The following is an 18,784-nucleotide window of genomic DNA, read 5'->3' as shown; positions in this document are numbered from 1 at the left end:
TTGCACCGCTGACTAGAGATATACAGGGTGTCCCCCCAAAATGTATACACACTTTGAATACCTACTAATTTCCAGTGGTTTAAAGCATAAGAAAGAAACAACGATGAAGCTGTTATCTGTTAAAAGTGTGGGCACAAACAGGCAGTCAGACATTCCCTGAGGGGTCTCAGATTGGAGAGGGTGCAGGCCAGGCTGAGGGGCCCCTTCCTCCACCCCCCCACCCCAGTGCATGGATTTCGTACACTGGGCTACTAGTATATATGTAAATGACCAAACGACCGGTCAACTGGTCACTGTGATGCACACTGAGCACCAAGGGTCAGCTGCTCAACACAGGCCAGGCTGAGAGACCCCACTGGTGCACGAATTTGTGCATCGGGCCTCTAGTTTATTAATAAGTAGAAGGGTTTGTCATCGTAGAGCGGGGGTGGGGAACGTCCAGCCTGCAGGCAATTTAAGGCCCTCGAAATTATCTGGTCTGGCCCTGCCAAATATAGCAGGCTAATTTTTTTTTAGGGGTTTGTATAAAGTGTTGAAAACTTTATGTAACAGCAGGTTAATTTTTAAGTTGATAATTTTGTATGTCCCATGAATAATGTTATAAATATCCAAATGGCCCTTGGCAGAAAAAAGGTTCCTCACCCCTGCCTTAGAGCTTCACAGAGTATTAGATCAGATTTAGAAATTGGTTCATTAAGTATTTTGCTTATTACAACATTTTACCAATAAGAATCATTTTGAAAAGAAGGTATAACATTGAACAAATGATTTTAATCTTTTTGTACTAAAACTAAACTTAGATGCCTGGAGATTGAGGATTGGCAGTAGTCTATGTGTAAACGAGTTATTTTGTGTTAATATAAAACAGTCATTTATTTTATTTACGTATCCTTAACACTTGTGACTTTAGCTAATGTGATTTTGCCTTTAAAAACCAAGTAGAATTTCTCAGAAAACATCAGTCATAAGAATAAAATGTTTGTACCATATAATCATAAAATTACCAATTGCCCCTATCTCTCTATGGCTTTTTAAAAATACTAAGTTACAGAAACTTGAGAAGCTGGGTATTTCTCCCCTCCTTACCAAGGCAGTACATCTGAATTTTGGGCTATCGATATCCAAAAATTTGATGTAGGGAGGTATTTATACCCTCCTGAGCATGAGAGTATAGTGACATTTGAGTTAGTAAGAAATTGTTAAGCCCTGGCTCCTGTGGCTCAGTTGATTGGACATTGTCCTGTGCACTGAAAGGTTGCAGGTTCAATTTCTGGTCAGGGCACATGGCTGGGTTGTGGGCTCAATCCCCAGTAGGATGTCCCAAAAAAAACATATGCACACTTTGAATAATTATAAAGGCAGTGTTTATTAAAATACATTTCATTTTCAGAATGTAATAGAAATCAGCTGTTAAAGTGTGTATACATTTTTTGGGGACACCCTGTGTGTGTGTGTGTGTGTGTGTGTGTGTATAACTAAAGGTTGTTTTAAGTGATTATTATTTACTGGAGGCCCAGTGCATGAATTTCAGATCAGATAGGATCTAGATAGAGAGCATGGTGATGGTTGAAGGCTCACAGATCCCTCAGCCCAGCATGTGCCCACTCACAGTCCAGGAGCCCTCGGGGGATGTCTGACTGACAGCTTAGGGGAGTGGGCCTAAGCCGGCAGTTGGACATCCTTAGCACTACCCCAGAGGCAGGAGAGGCTCCAGCCACCGCTGCTGTACTTGCCAGCCGTGAGCCTGGCTCAGGCTTCTGGCTAAGTGGCACTCCCCCTGGTGGTCAGTGCTCATCATAACAACCGGTCATTCTGCATATTAGCCTTTTATTATATAAAACAAGTAAGCTTCTTTGGGAATAAAAACTATACACAATGTTTTTTATTGAATTTACTAGAGGCCCAGTGCACAAATTTGTGCATGGGTGGGGTCCAGCAAGGCCTGCCCCAATCGGGGTGGGAAGATGATCAGGGACAAGGCCTGCTGGGTGGAGGGATCATAGAAGGTTGGCTGGCCGGCCCCGCCCCCGATCGGGGTAGGGGCATCCAGTCGGGGCCAGGCTGGCTGGGGGGAGGGTCCACGGGAGGTTGGTGAGCGACTCCACCCCCATCAGGGTGGGAAGACCAATTGGGCCAGCCAGGGAGAGGGGCTGTGGGATTTTGGCCATCCAGCCCTGCCCCAGATCTGGCCTGGGAGAGGGCTCCCCCCCGCAACCCCAATCAGGCCAGTTGGCTGGCTGCAGTGTGCATCATAGCAACCAGTTCTGGTCATTCCGGTTGCTTGGCTTTTATATAAATAGATTATTTTCTCAAATGTATAATCTATTCATTGAGTAAATATTTGTTAAGTACCTATTGTATATCAGGCACTCTTTTTTTTTTTTATAAATATATTTTATTGATTTTTTACAGAGAGGAAGGGAGAGAGATAGTCAGAAACATCGATGAGAGAGAAACATCGATTAGCTGGCTCCTGCACATCTCCCACTGGGGATGTGCCCGCAACCCAGGTACATGCCCTTGACCGGAATCGAACCTGGGACCCTTCAGTCCGCAGGCCAACGCTCTATCCACTTAGCCAAACCGGTTTCGGCATATCAGGCACTCTTATGGTTGTATGTGTATATAAGAGTAAATGAAACATGGGCCTACCTTCAAGGTTCTAACAATCTTTTAGGTTCTATGAGTACATGTTAGAAACATATAAACCATAGAATTTAGAAAAGATTTCTTATCTAGCTGATTGCCTCACACAGCTGTTCCTGGAATGGGAAGTGAAAAATGACCAGAAGGTAGTAGCAGATCGAATAGGATCTAGATAGGGAGCATGGTGATGATTGAAGGCTCACAGATTGATACACAGAATTTTGTATTTCTTTGGCAGTTGGTAGCACAGCCTCCAGGGATACAAGTTTGAAGGTGTACTAGGTGGACTTCTCTGGTTGTAAAGCAACTGTTTTCAGCCGAAGTACATTTCTTTACTTGGTTAATTGTTTAGGTAACTACTTTATAGATGTGCTAAAGAATGTAAACCGTCCAAAAGGAATAGTAAGTTAAACTTAGTATACTTTAGTAAACCTGAGCTGCTTTCATTTTTTTTCTCTTGACTTTATTCCTTTCATTTTCTTCACTCTAATGTTCACTTACTTATCTACCTTTTATAAGCAACAATCCAGATGATGATGATGAAGATGCTATTGTTATAATTTAACTAGAGACCTGATGCACAAAATTTGTGCAAGAGTAGGCCTCCCTTCTCCCGGCTGCCGACCCAGGCTTCCCTTGCAGCCCCGGCTTTGTCCGGAAGGTCGTCCCAAAGGACGTCCGGAAGTACATCCAGTCTAATTAGCATGTTATGCTTTTATTATAGATTATTATAGATAAGTGATTTACTTTCCTGCCTGTCAAATGATAATCTATGCCTGCTTATTTACATGGGGCATTAATCTTGAAAATCATACGTAGCCTAACTGATTACTTTTTTTCTTCACAGAGTTGTAGCTCTGAATTCACACAAGTCTGAAAAAAAGAAGAAACGTTACAAAGATTCTCTTTCTCTAGCTGCCATGATACGAAAATTTCAGAAAGAGAAGGATGCATTAGAGAAGGAATCTAACCCTAAAGTCTCAGTGAACTTAATGAGCACCTCTTTGAATAAACCCCCCTCCGCTGCTGTAACATTGGGAAATGATGTCTCCGACTTAAACATGAACAATGCTGATCCGGACCTTCCCATTTTTGTTAGCACAAATGAACATGAACTCTTTCAAGAAGCTGAAAGTGCCCTAAAGATACTAGATGATATTGACTTTGACAGATTATTGGATGCTACTTCTGATGGTAGCCCCCTCTCTGAGTCAGGGGGAGAGAATGGAAACACCACCCAGCCATCCTACGCCTCTCAGGTTATGCCCAAGGTGGTACCTATACTCCCAGAGGGTTTACCTGCCCTTCTTGAAAAACGTATCGAAGACCTCCGTGTAGTAAGTGGAATAATTCTCTTGTTTTTTTGTGTGTGTTTTTATTTGTTGCACAAATATAACAATAAATGTATTTTTAAGACAAAAATAACAACTGACAATCCCAATACTCATATAAGCAACATATAATTTCTTCTTAGTTTTTGACTGTGTGCATAAACCTTTGATTTTATTTATATTTATTTAAGTATAGTTGGTATACAATATTATATTAGTTTCAGGTCTACAATACAGTGATTAGACATTTATATACTTTATGATGTCATCACACTAAACGAAGTCTAGTAATCATCCATCACTATGCAAAATTATAATATTGATGACTATATTCACCTTCACCTTTTTCACCTATCCCCACCCCCTCAGCTTTGGCAGTCCTCAGTTTGATCTTTATGAGTCTGTTTTTGTTTTGTTTGTTCATTTGTTTTTTTAGATTCTCCATATAAGTGAAGTCATATGATATTTGACTTTGACTTAATTTCATTTAGCATAGTAACCTCTAGGTTCATCCATTTTGTCACGAATGGCAAGATTTCATTCCTTTTTTTATTGTTGAATATTTCGTTGTATATGTATCACATCTTTTTTAGTCTTTCCATGGACACCTAGGTTGCTTCCGTATCTTGGCTATTGTAAATAATGCTGCAGTGAACATAGGATGCATTTATCTTTTTTAATTAGTGTTTTGAATTTTTTTAGATAAATACCCAGAAGTGGAATTTCTGGGTGATGTGGGTATTTCTGTTTTTAGTTTTTTGCGTAATCTCCATACTTTTACATAGGGGTTATACGAGTTTACACTCCCACTAACAATGCACCAAGGATTCCCTTATCTCAATGTCCTCACCAACACTTGTTATTTTTTTACTTTTTTTATAATAGCCATTCTGACTGGTGCGATTTGGTATCTCATTGTGGTTTTGCTTTGCATTTCCCTGATGATTAGTGATGTTGAGCATCTTTACATGTTGGTTGGCCATTTGTATGTCTTCCTTGGAGAAATGTTCTATTCATGTTCTTTCCCATTTTTTGATCGGAGTGTTTATTTTTTATCTTGAGTTGTATGAGTTCTTTATATTTTGGATGTCAACCCCTTATTGGATATATCATTTGCACAAATATATTCTGTCAATAGGTTGTCTTTTTGTTTTATTGATGGTATCCTAAAAAGCAGGAGCTTTTTAGTTTGATGCAGTCCCATATGCTTATTTTTGTTGTTGTTTCCCTTCCTTGAGAGGACATAGCCAAAATGATATTACTATGACTTATGTAGAAATTTACTGCCTATCTTTTCTTCTGGAAGTTTTATGATTTCAGGTCTTATATTTAAATCTTTAGTACAGTCCCTGGCCTGGTAGTTCATTTGGTTACAGCATTGTCCCAATATATCAAGGCTACTCGAGTTTGATCTCTGGTCAAGGCACATAAAAGAATCAATCAGTGAATGCATAAATAAGTGGAACAACAAGTTGATGTTTCTGTCTTACTTCCTCTCTCTCTAAAAGAAAAAAAAGTCAATAAACATAAATAAATGATGCCCTAGCCAGTTTGGCTCAGTGGATAGAGTAGCGGCCTGCAGACTGAAGGGTCCCAGGTTCAATTCTGGTCAAGGGCACATGCCTGGGTTGCGGGCTTGGCCCCAGTAGGGGGCGTGCAGGAGGCAGCCAATCAATGATTCTCTCATCATTGATGTTTTCATCTCTCTCCCTCTCCCTTCCTCTCTGAAATCAATAAAAATGTTGAGTTCAGCCCTAACCAGTTTGGCTCAGTGGATAGAGCGTCAGCTTGCGGACTGCAGGGTCCCAGGTTCGATTCCGTTCAAAGAGATGTACCTTGGTTGCTGGCACATCCTTAGTAAGGGGTATGCAGACGGCAGCTGATTGATGTTTCTCTCTATCCCTCTCCCTTCCTCTCTGTAAAATATAAATAAAATATATTTTAAAAAAATGTTTAGTTCAATTTGAGTTTATTTTTGTATATGGTATGAAGGAGTGGTACAGTTTAATTTCTTTTGCACACATCTGTCCAGTTTTCTTAGCACCACTTATTTTTGCTTCTCTATTGTATCATTGATCTTTGTGTCTGTTTTTGTGGTAGTACCATACTGTATGGTTATTGTAGCTTTATAAGTTGTTTGAAACCTGGGAATGTGTTATCTCCAGCTTTCTTTTTTTTAAAAAATAAATTCAGCTTTATTAGTGATAATGTTTATATTTATAATTTGTTAAAATATATTTTTTATTGATTTCAGAGAGGAAGGGAGAGGGAGAGAAAGATAGAAACATTAATGATAAGAAAGAACCATTGATCAGCTTCCTCCTGCATGCCCCCTAGTAGGTATCGAGCCTGCAACCTGGGCATGTGCCTTGACCAGAAATCAAACCATGACCTCCTGATTCATGGGTTGACACTCAACCGCTCAACCAGTGAGCCACAGCGGGTGGACTAGTATGGACATTTTAATTGTATTAGGTCTTGCAATTCATTAGCATGGTATATCCTTTCATTTGTGTCCTCTTTAATTTCTTAAGTTTGTAAAAGTTTTCAGAATACAGGTCTTTTACATCCTTGGTTAACTTTATTCTTGAGTATTTTATTATTTTTGATGCAGTTGTTAATAGGATTGTTTTCTTAATTTCTCTTGATCATTCGTTATTAGTGTATAGAAATGCGACAGATTTTTGTTATTATGTCATCTGCATATAGTAACAGTTTTACTTCCTCCTTTACAATTTGGATGCCTTATATTTCTTTTTCTTATCTGACTGCTGTAGCTAGGACTTCCAATACTATATTGAATAATAGTGGTGAGTGGGCATTCTTGTCTTGCTCCTGATTTTAGAGGAAAAGCTTCCACCTTTTCACCACTGAGTAAGTTGTAGCTATGAATTTGACGTATGTAGCTTTTAATATTTTATGCTAAGTTCGCTCTATACTTACTTTACTGAAATTTTTTTCATAAATAGATGTTAAATTTTGTCAGATGCTTTTTCTGCATCTATTGAGATGATCATGTCATTTTTATGCTTGGTTTTGTTTCATGTGTCATGTTAATTAATTTGTGGATATTGAACCATCCTTGCATTCCTAGTATATATCCCACTTGATCATTGTATGTAATAGTTTTACTGTATTGTTGAATTTCATTTGCTAGTATTTTGTTGCTAATTTTTACATCTATGTTCATCAGTGTTATTGGCCTGCAATTTTTTGTTTTTATAGTGCCTGTCTGATTTTGGTATTAAGATAATGCTGGCCATGTAGAATGAGTTCCTTTCTCTTCAATTTTTTCAAGGATAGGTATTAATTCTTCTTTAAATGTTTGGTAAAATCCACCTGTGCAGCTGTCTGTTCTGAACTTTTGTTTTTTGGGGGTGTTTTTTAATTACTATTTCAGTATCATTGCTAGTAATTAGTCTATTCAGAGTCTGATTCTTCTTGGTTCAGTCTTAAAAAGATGTATGTTTTTAGGAATTTATCCATTTCTTCTAGATTGTCCAATTTGTTGGTATATAATTGTTCATACTATTCTTTAATTATCCTTTGTATTTTTGTGGTGTTGATTGTAAACTCTTCTCTTGCATTTCTGATTTTATTTATTTGGGCTCTCTTTTTTCCTTGATGAATCAATCTGGCTAAAGGTTTGTCGATTTTGTTTATCCTTTCAAAGAACAAGCACTTAGTTTCATTGATCTTTTCTATTATGTATTTTTAGTCTCTAACTCTTACATTTCTGCTGTGATCATTTCCTTTCTTCTATATATTTTGGGTTTTGTTCTTTTTGTATAGCTATTAACTTTCCATCTTAGAACTGCTTTTGCTGCATCCCATAAATTTTAGGGAGTTTTGTTTTCATTTTCATTTATCTCAAAATATCTTTGAATTTCCTCTTTAATCCATTGGTTGTTACTAGCATGTTGTTTAGTCTACATGTGTTTGTGTTTTTTCCAGTGTTCTTTTTGTAGTTGATTTCTAGTTTCATATCATTGTGGTCGGAAAAAAATTCTCTATTTTCAATATTATTGAATTAATTGACACTTGTTTTGTGGCCTGATATGTGGTCAGTCTTGGAGAATATTCCATGTGCACTTGAAAAAAATATGTACTCTGTAGTTTTTGCACGAAATGTTCTAGGATTGTCTATTAAGTTGATCTGATATGACATTTAATGTCATTATTTTATATTAATCTTCTATCTCTGATTTGCCTAATGAGTATAAAGTCCACTAATATTGTATTGCTGTTAATTTCTCTTTCTATGCCCATTAATATTTGCTTTATATATTTATTTTTTTAAATATACTGATTTCAGAGAGGAAAGGAGAGGGAGAGAGAGATAGAGGTATCAATGATGAGAGAGAATCATTGATTGGCTGCTTCCTGCACATCCCCTACTGGGAATAAGCCCACAACCCAAGCACATGCCCTTGACTGGAATCGAACCTGGGACCTTTCAGTCTGCTGGCCAATGCTCTATCCACTGAGCCAAACAGGCTAGGGCTGCTTTATGTATTTAGATGTTCCTGTGTTAGGTGAATAGATATATTTACAATTGCGGTATCTTATTGCACTGACCCATTTATCATTATGTCTCCTTTTACAGTCCTTATTTTAAAGTCTGTTTTGTCACATACAAGTATTGCTACCCCTTCTACTTGCATGTAACATCTTTTTATATCCTTCAGTTTCAATCTGTGTGTCTTTTTATCTAAAGTGAGTATCTCATAAGCAGAACATAGGTGGGTCTTGTTTTTTATTCATTCAGCCACCCTAAGTCTTTTGATTGGAACATTTAGGCCATTTACATTTAAATAATTCTTGATAGGCATGTACTTATTGTCATTGTTATTTGTTTGTTGTTGTTGTTGTCATTCTCTGTTACTTGTCTTGATCTCTTTCCTTTTGGTATGCTGGTTTTCTTTAGTGTTTTGTTTGGGTCTTTTGCTCTTTGTTGTTCTGTATTTTTTGTTGTTGTTTTTGTTTGTGGTTACCATGAGGTTCATATATACCAATCTGTATCTATAGCAATCTATTTTTTTAACTCTTTATTGTTTAAAGTATTGCATAAATCTCCTTTTTCCCCTATTGACATCTCCCCAGCTGCTCCCACACTCTATAACAGTCTATTTCAACCTGATAGATGTTTAAGTTCAAGTACATTCTAAAAGCACTACATTTTCACTCCATTTTGACAATCTTTGAATTTTACTGATGAGTTTTGTCCACTTATATTTATTTTCTTTTTTTAATTTATATTTTTATTGGTTTGAGAGAGAAAAACATCAGTTTGTTGTTTCACTTATTTATGCATTCATTGGTTAATTTTTTATTTTTTTTATTGATTTCAGAAAGGAAGGGAATGGGAGAGAGAGAGAGAAACATCAATGATGAGAGAGAAATCATTGATCGGCTGCCTCCTGCATGCCTCACACTGGGGATTGAGCCCACAACCTGAGCATGTGCCCTGACTGGGAATTGAACTGTGACCTCCTGGTTCATAGGTCGACGCTCAACCACTGAGCCACGCCAGTCGGGCGCATTGGTTAATTCTTGTATGTGCCTGACTGGGGATCAAACATGCAACTTTGGCATAGCAGGATGATGCTCTACCCAACTGAGCTACTCAGCCAGGGCAAATAGGAACTACATTTTTTTTCTAATTTTATTTTTTTTTATATATTTTATTGATTTTTTTACAGAGAGGAAGGGAGAGAGATAGAGAGTTAGAAACATCGATGAGAGAGAAACATCGATCAGCTGCCTCCTGCACATCTCCCACTGGGGATGTGCCCAAAACCCAGGTACATGCCCTTGACCGGAATCGAACCTGTGACCCCTCAGTCCGCAGGCTGATGCTCTATCCACCAAGCCAAACCGGTTTCGGCAGGAACTACATTCTTAATCCAATAAAAAAAAAAAAGTTCTAAGAACAAAACAGCACTAAAGATGTCTATATAAATACAGACAAGTTTTTCTGTTTACTGAATTTGTCCCCTCATTTGGCATATTGGTTAACATTGGGGAAATTAAGCATATAACTAAAGACACAGTATAATCTACAGTTTTGTTCATCTAAAAGTTTATTTAACTTCTCAGTTACTCCAAGTATGAAGTATAGGTATTGTTTTCTTTTTCTTTTCTTTTTTTTGTTGTTGTTGTTAATCTTCACCCAAGAATATTTTCATTGATTTTTAGGGAGAGTGCAAAAGAGAGGGAAAGACAGAGAGAAACATCGATGTGAGAGAAACACATCGATTGGTTGCCTCCTGCATGAGCCCCAACCAGGGTCCAACCAGGGCCCAGGCTTGGAAGGAGCCTGCAACCAAGGTACATGCCCTTGACCAAAATCGAACGTGGGGACCTGTGGTCCACAGGCCAATGCTCTCGCCACTGAGCCAAACTGGCTAGGGCGTACTGTTTTCTTTTTGTGGTTGAGAAACTTAAGTGATAGGTTAAATAGCTTGGCCAAGTCCAACTAGTAAGTGGTGGAGCCAGAACTTAAAAACAGGTTGTCTAGATTCCAAAGTATATCCTTTTTGCTATTCCCATGTTGCCCCACCACTAGACATTTTATAGGTTTTAAAAAGTGCTGATGATGTGATCCAGGTTTTCCAACATGTAATTGATAATAATTGCTATTGTTTATTTAGCAAATGCCTGTACTGTGTATTTATTGAGTGTACAGTGTCCCACAGTCGCAAGGCACCATTTACCATTGAGGAGACTGTGCCCTGACTGGGTTTAGTGTACTTTACATACTGTATAGTCAGTCTAACCCTCGAACAATCATATGGGATAGGTAGTATTCCGAGGTTCAAAAGGTTACGTCATTTGGCCATGGCCATGTGATTTTTAAGTAGCTGAGACATATTTCAAAGTGAAGATTTAAAGGCAGGACCATCAAGCTCCATAGTTTGCACTTTCTCTGCTGTGTTATATGCAATTAATTCTCATTTAATAAACAAAACTGCTTAGTAATGAATGTGTTTCAATCTTGTAAAACTGTCACATTTCAGATATCAAAAACTGTAATTTTTCTCTGTAATAGTCATGCCAGGAATAAGAAGATTCGTTTTATTTACTGATGTCTATGAATTCACCATACAAGATGGTGTTTTTTCTTCAGGAGATGAGAATTCATCCTTGTGTTTGTCTGATGAGGAGTTTGTTCTTGTTGCTCTTTTCTCGCTTTGAAACATTCTTCCAGTGTTCAGCCTCTTGACATTTTTGTTTCTCTTTCTTGAAGTTTAGTTTTCATTCTGGCTTTCTTCCTATATTTCTACTCCCTACACACAGCAGTCTGCATCCTTTCTAAGAAGTGCTGAGATACATCTCAGAAATTTTATTCTTCTATTTACAGCATGTAAAATTGTCAGATGCTTGGTAGATTGACAGAATCAGCATGTGACTATATCGGATTATTAGATCAGGCTTGATTTTTTACATCTCATGTAATTTCCCCAGTAAAATTTGCTTATGGTAGATTGTCTTGGTTTGTACACTCTTTGTTTCTTGTCAGGCTGGTTAAGGTGACAAACATAATGATGAAAATATTATCCTTAAGCTCATTGAATTAATTTTTGCTTATACCTAGGCTAATGTTTTCTTTGTTAGTATGTAATTAGGTAGAACTAAGGGTGGCAGTGTTACAGAGGAGAAGTTATGACGCTTCTGGTCTGAGTCCTAGGTCCACCACTTAGTAGCTGTGTGATTTGGGGGCATATCCTATAACCTATTTAAGATTTTGGTCCCTTATTTATAAAATGAGGGTTTAATACCAGTTTCACCAGTTGTTATGAGTATTTAACAAGGTAATGGGTATAAAGTGTAGAATATGATACACATTGTAAACAATAATGTCTGTAGAAAGTGAGACATCTGCTTTCTGTTATCTTGGAGACCACAGCAAAAATTAACAAGCCCTGACCGGTTTGGCGCAGTGGATAGAGCGTCGGCCTGCGGTCTGAAGGGTCCCGGGTTCAAGTCTATGTACCTTGGTTGTGGGCACATCCCCAGTAGGGGGTGTGCAGGAGGCAGCTAATAGATGTTTATCTCTCATTGATATTTCTAACTCTATCCCTCTCCCTTCTTCTCTGTAAAAAATCAATAAAATATATTTAAAAAATTTTTTTAAATTAATAAAATACACAAGACAACCAAAACACTAAAAAAATCTTATATGGAAATTTTGTGAGTTTAGGTAGATTGAAAAAAATGAAATACAGACATAGTCGGAAAGAATGGTATGTATACTAAAATAGTTTCAGCACTCTTTAATTGCCTCCTTATGCCAGGTATGAAATTGGGTATTAAGAATACAAAGTGAAAAAAATTATAACCCCATCCTCAAAGAGCTGATTCTTTAGTAAATAAATATGGAAGCAAATAATGTGTTTATTAGGGGTTATATTGTCAATCTTATGTTTCTCTAGGCTGCCAAACTTTTTGATGAAGAAGGAAGGAAAAAATTCTTTACACAGGATATGAATAATATTCTTCTGGAGTAAGTATTCTTTGATTAAAATTCTTAAAAATTATTTAAACTTTAAGGATTTATTTAAAAATATAGTAGGCCTCGCCCTGGCCCGTGTGGCTCAGTTAGTCATTGTCCAGTGAACCGAAAGGTCACTGGTTTGATTCCCGTTAGGGCAGATACCCAGGTTGCGGGCTCAATCCCCAGTCAGGTGCATGGGGTGGGGTGGGGGGGCAATGGGCACAGCTGATCGATGTTCCTTTCTCTTCCTCTCCCCTCTTCCTTCTTCTCTCTCTAAAATTAATACAAACATATTTTAAAAGATAAAAGGTATATAGTAGGCTTTTGAAATGCAAATACTGAGTGCCTGGCTAGTCTCATACATTAGCTCTTCCCTTTCAGCCTCCTAGTATGTATGATGAACATTTGCTTCTCAGCAAAATTACGCTTCTGCATGTATTGGTTCTTTTGGACCCCTACGATAATCAAAGCTTCCGATATTATAACTTCCAATATTATAAGTGACCACTGAAGAGGTTGAATAGTACTCTAGGTTTATATGTATATTTTACCAACTTATATAAAACATTCTGTGATAGCTCTGTTTATATTAAATTTGGTATAATTTTCTGTCTACTTTTCAGACTTTGGAAAAATACATTATGAACTCTTAAAGCCAAGTGGAAAGTATGGTTTAATTAAGAAATCATGATTGTGGGATAAGATTGAGTCCAATGTGGAAAAGACAGAAGTTAGATTTATTAGGAGGAGAGGGTGAAGGCTGATATATGATATAGGTTATATTTAAAGTAGTGATCATTTTCACTCTCACAGTTTGATTCTAATAAAGCTGCAGATTCTAATATTGTGATCTCATAAGATATAAACCTATTGGCTTATAAATTTTGACCATTGGAAATTTGATATGTAATTGACTGCAAGCAGAATGCCAAAAACAAACAAACAAAAAAATGATTCTGAGGAAAGCAGCAAAATTTACTTCTCTGATGAAAATAATGTGTTGGTAGTTCAGTAGCATCATTTAGAAAGAAACAAAAAAGCAATGTTTTTAATACTATTATTTCTCTTTCAAATATATAATGAAGATAATTTCTCAAGATATAAAGGATGGATTGGTTTGTTGGTTCTGATAACTATTTTAATGAATTGCATTCTCTTATGCTGTAGTACTAAAACTGTTTTAAGTACCATGGATTTCATGAAACATACAACCTAGTATGCTACTTCTAATATGGTGAAATTTTGTTCCTGTTCTTCTTTATTTAATCCAGGGCTTTTCAAGTTGTTTCTGTTTGCCTGAAAGCAAGGCAAATGCTTCCTGTTGGCACCAGCTCCTTTTACCTAGCTCCTGTAAAACCCGAGATTCAATAAACAATATAACATTTCTCACCAGAGCTGTCCCAGATTCCATAATCAGGGATCTGCCTAGCTCTGCTTTTTCTTTCCATTTGAAAGCCCTATGTTTACTAGATCAGGTCCTTTTCCTGAGACGGAGACAATTCTTTTTTATTTTACTTTTCTGTAAGAGGGAACAGCTACTAGTATAGCTCCCCTGAGAGAATCAAACGACCATCCTCAGGAAATAACATCTCAAATAAGCACAATAGCAGCATTCCATTAACTGGCTTCTCTGTCAGTTCCTCTCATGTCTATTCTAAAACAAATCCTCTAGTTTTTTGGAGCCAATCTACTTAAATTTTTTAAAAATTTATTAATTTTGAGAGAGAGAGTGAGAGGTTGATTTGTTGTTCCACCCACTCATGCACTCATTGGTTGATTCTTGTATGTGCCCTAACCAGGGATGGAACCTGCAACTTTGGTGTATTGGAATGATGCTCCAACCAACTGAGCTAGTGGGCCAGGGCCCATCTATTTTTTATTTCATAGAAAGTGTACCTCCAATTCTACAAGCCGTAGTGTTTAGTTGAATTTTTTTCTCTTTTAGTCACTTTATTATACCACCCTGGCCTCTTTGTCCACTTTCCTGACCCAACATCCCTTATTTCTCTAGACTGAGTTGATCTTCTAAGGACATACGGTAGATGATTATTTGGTTTAGTTATTCCCATGAAGTTATTCAGGTGTATTGGCTCTGCCTCACCATTGCTTCCTCTTCACCATGGCTGGAGAGAAAAACAGATGAGTTTGTTGGAATAGAGTACCCTTTTACTTTTAGCCTAATGAATTTGACCCGGATCAAAAAATTAACAACATGCTGGCTTGATTTCATCACCTATTTCCTCCTTTACTTCAAGCTGACATTGCTAATAAAATCTTGATGCTTTGCCTGTTATTCTAATTCAGCCAGACAATTCTGCTCAACAAATGCTTTAGGCAGGTACTACCAATCCTATTGGATATTTGGCAGTGAGATCTGTCTTCCTTCATTGTTAGATGCTCCTTTAAGGAGCTGGTGAGTGCGATGTGAATCCTATATAATAAAAGGCTAATATGCAAATTGTTCCCTTGACTAGGAGTTCAACCAAGAGGCAGGGCCAGCCAGCCAACTGCCTGAGGCCCCTCCCCCCGGCTAGCTGGCCTGATCGACCCAATCAGGGCAGGCTGGCCGGACCCCACCCATGCACGAATTTGTGCACCAGGCCTCTAGTCTCAATATAAATGGGCTTACCAATTGGTCTGCCTGTCTGTCTGTTTCTCTTTCCTTGAATTGAAGGTTAGCAAAGTGAAAGGGTTGATCACAAGCCACAGCTTTTCCTTACTCTTTTGAGGGGCTGCTTTGCAATTGGAGGAATCCCAAACAGTTTTTCAAACATATTTCTAACCTGTTCCATACCAAGTCTTATTTAGGTAACCCTAGAACCAGCCCACCTGAATTAAGTAGTTCTTCAGGGACAAGAGGGATGAACACACCTTTTGTCTAGTATTAGTTAACACATCAACAGGCTTTTGAAATTTTGCTTTAAGGTAAAGAGATATTTGGGATTTTGAATTTGGGTTATTGTTCCCTAAGCTTTCTTCAGTTAGTTTTCAGTGGTTGTATTATTTGGACAATATTGGTAGGATATCTGGAATACTTGAGGAAACTCCAGGAAATTCAGTAGATTCCAGAATTCATTTGGACTGAGTTTTTCTTATTATTAGTGTTTTAAATTTATTAAGAATGATTTTTTTTTTTTTGCCGTAACCGGTTTGGCTCAGTGGATAGAGCATCGGCCTGCAGACTCAAGGGTCCCAGGTTCGATTCCGGTCAAGGGCATGTACCTTGGTTGCGGGCACATCCTCACTAGGGATGCAGTTGTGCAGGAGGCAACTGATCTATGTTTCTCTCTCGATGTTTCTAACTCTCTATCCCCCTCCCCTCCTCTCTGTAAAAAATCAATAAAATATATCTTTTAAAAAAAAGAATGATTTTTTTAGAAAGAGGAAGTTTATGTGGTAGAAAGATGTGCCATATATCACCTTTGGGAAAATGACTGTATTTCTAGAATTCTGTGTAGAAAGGATGATACCGTAGTTATCACTAAATATTCCTCAGTAGGAGAATCTTGTTTACAAAGATGGCTATTGCTTCCACTACAGATTTCCATGTTTCATTTCTTTGAAACTTCTCCAGAGACAAGGGAGAGTTTTGTGTAGACAGGGATATAAAAGTGAGTTTCCAGCCTGTTTACTCAACAGAACCCAATATTTGTTCTCTAGTGCCTTTAACCCTTTGCGGGTCATATTAAATTTGGACATGGGTGTCGTACAGGTCAGAATTAATTTCCATTGAAAGAGCAGTGATACATAGCATGCAAGATTATGAAGGATAAACAAGATTTATTAGTTGTTTTTTTTTGGAACTACGTCACTACTAGTAGAATCACTACAAACTTTATCACTTTCTACATCAGAGTCAGTATTCAGGGTGCCAAAATAAAACTCTTCATCGTTACTTTCAGATTCGCAGTACACTTCTTTCGGTAACTTTCTTTTTGCCATTTTGGAGTATTATTTTGAAATATCTTAACAAGCGAGAATGCCTAATTACAGTTAAACGTAATTTGTAAAGCTTTATTTGAAATTCTGTGAAGTATCTCTGAAGCTTGTCGATTTCTTCACTCTCAAAAGGCAACTGACTCGCCACGGTGTTTTGCATGGCAAGTGTGGAACGACCACGTTTGTTTATATTGGGTTTCAATATCTCCAATTTGTCGGGGTAATGTTTTGGTTCGTGACAAGGTCGCTTAGACACTTAAGAGCTTTCAGAGAAATTATGAATTGATACATGAATAAATAGAGTTAAGATTCGTATGGTTCCTTGCTGTGGTGGCTGAGAGCAGACATACGGCCGGAACAGTAAAAAAGCTTTGGTGGCTGAGAGTAGACAAATGACCAGAAAGGGTTAATAGCAAATGGTCCCAGTATATTTTCATTCATTTAGAACCTGTAGTGATCTCATACTCATAATTTGTTATCAGGTTCAAGGACCATTCATAGTAACTTTCATGCATAGAAATTTGCCTTTGGATAGATTTCACTTAAAAAAGGAAAAGGAGCTGGTAGAAAGTAGGAGGCAGGGCTCAAGAAAGTTCACCACTTCAAGAGAACTTTGTTTCTCTGTGAAGTAAATGTAAAAATAACTGAAAATCACACTTTGGGTGCCAAGTGTTTTTAGTTGGCTACTTCTGGAGCCTTAGAAGATTGGAATTCTTAGGAAAAAAATATTAAAGTAGATCTGTGAGAGATGTGTACTTAAATACACTGCTTAAGAATGGGGGTACAGCCCTAACCGGTTTGGCTCAGTGGATGGAGTGTTGGCCTGCAGACTGAAGGGTCCCAGGTTTGATTCCATTTGGGGACATGTGCCTTGGTGCGGGCACATCCCCAGTAGGGGCTGTGTGGGAGGCAGCTGATCTATGTTTCTAACTCTCTATCCCTCTCCCTTCCTCGCTGTAAAAAAAATCAGTAAAATACATACTTATTTTTAAAAAAAAAAGGCCCTAACTGGTTTGGCTCAGCTGATAGAGCGTTGGCCTGCAGACTCAAGAGTCCCAGGTTCGATTCCGGTCAAGGGCATGTACCTTGGTTGTGGGTATATACCCAGTAGGGGGTGTGCAGAAGGCAGCTGATCAATGTTTCTCTCTCATCGATGTTTCTCTCTATCCCTCTCCCTTTCTCTCTGTAAAAAATCAATAAAATATACTTTTTAAAAAAAAGAATGGGGGTACATTCTGAGAAATGCATTGTTAAGCGATTTCATTGTTCAAACAGGCTGTTAAATACCTAGCTTGTAATACAGGCCCAATAAAGTAATCAAAGATGGATGAAACAGCCTGTATATGCAGCCAGAAAAGTTTTACCCCTTTTGAATCTGAAATTTTCAAACAACTAAGGAAAAAGTACTCCAAGAACTCATATGTGACTCACTAGTATGGTAATTGTAAGGATTGAAGGGCGTATAATATCTCTTTGAGAAAAGGAACTTTTGGTTAATAATGGAGTTCCTGTGCTTTACTCAAAAAATGTAGACTTGGTTGAAGCCATGAAAAATATTATTTGCCAGCTTGTTTGAGATTATATAAGTTCTCTGAAACTAAGCTCATCAAAATTTTCTGTAGCATCACTATTAATTACTTTTCCTTGAAAAAAACAGTCTAGGAAATGTAAAATGAGAAAAGAATTACTTCCTTTGCCTCCTTGCTTGGCTGTTGCTACCTGAAAGAAATTCTTACTGTTTATTTGTTGTTTTTGGTCAGCATTGAGTTACAGCTGCAGGAACTAGGCCCCGTCATTCGTAGTGGTGTCTACGCCCATCTTGAAGCGTTTGTGCCATGCAATAAAGAAACACTGGTAAAGCGTCTAAAGAAGCTACATCTTAACGTCCAGGTAAGAGGAGAAACAATGATATCTACATTGGGAGGTTTATAACCTGTAAAGAGACTGGTTTCTTTGGGGGGATTTTGCATATTAATTGCTTTATAGTCACGTTGTATGAATATTAATGGCACATTGGATCCCCTGAAAAAAATTACTTTTCAATAATTGATAGGTTTAGGTGAGAAATAATATTTTCTAAGGCATAGATTCTTGGACTAGTAAATTAACCTATTGCACAGCTAACACAACTTTACCTTCAGCAAATAAACTGACATATTTATAATTCAATTTTCTTCAGAAATGGATCTCTACAGATACTATGCAGACCAATGGAAAAAATCACAGGGTTGCATATAAAATTAAAAATTATCTAGTGTAATTATTCATATTTTGCTAGATTCTCCTCGACTGCAACCCCATTAAGTGATTGTCCAAGATGAATGCTGTCATGGTCAGAAACTTATTTCATTACTAGAGGCCCGGTGCACGG

General features: G+C 37.7%; 1 protein-coding gene across 1 annotated transcript in view; it reads left to right on the top strand.

Annotated features, from left to right (window-relative positions):
- UBN2 (ubinuclein 2) overlaps positions 1-18,784 on the top strand; it is a 79,922-nt gene that overhangs the window by 30,581 nt on the left and 30,557 nt on the right. The window contains exons 7-9 of the mRNA XM_015572664.1: positions 3,494-3,983; positions 12,413-12,483; positions 18,174-18,303. Coding sequence (XP_015428150.1) covers positions 3,494-3,983; positions 12,413-12,483; positions 18,174-18,303 — 691 coding nt within the window. The remainder of the gene's footprint in view (positions 1-3,493; positions 3,984-12,412; positions 12,484-18,173; positions 18,304-18,784) is intronic.

Source organism: Myotis davidii, unplaced genomic scaffold (assembly GCF_000327345.1).
Source record: "Myotis davidii unplaced genomic scaffold, ASM32734v1 scaffold329, whole genome shotgun sequence".
NCBI lineage: Eukaryota > Metazoa > Chordata > Mammalia > Chiroptera > Vespertilionidae > Myotis > Myotis davidii.
The sequence above is the reverse complement of the archived record's forward strand: the minus strand, read 5'-3'. Positions and strand labels throughout refer to the sequence as shown.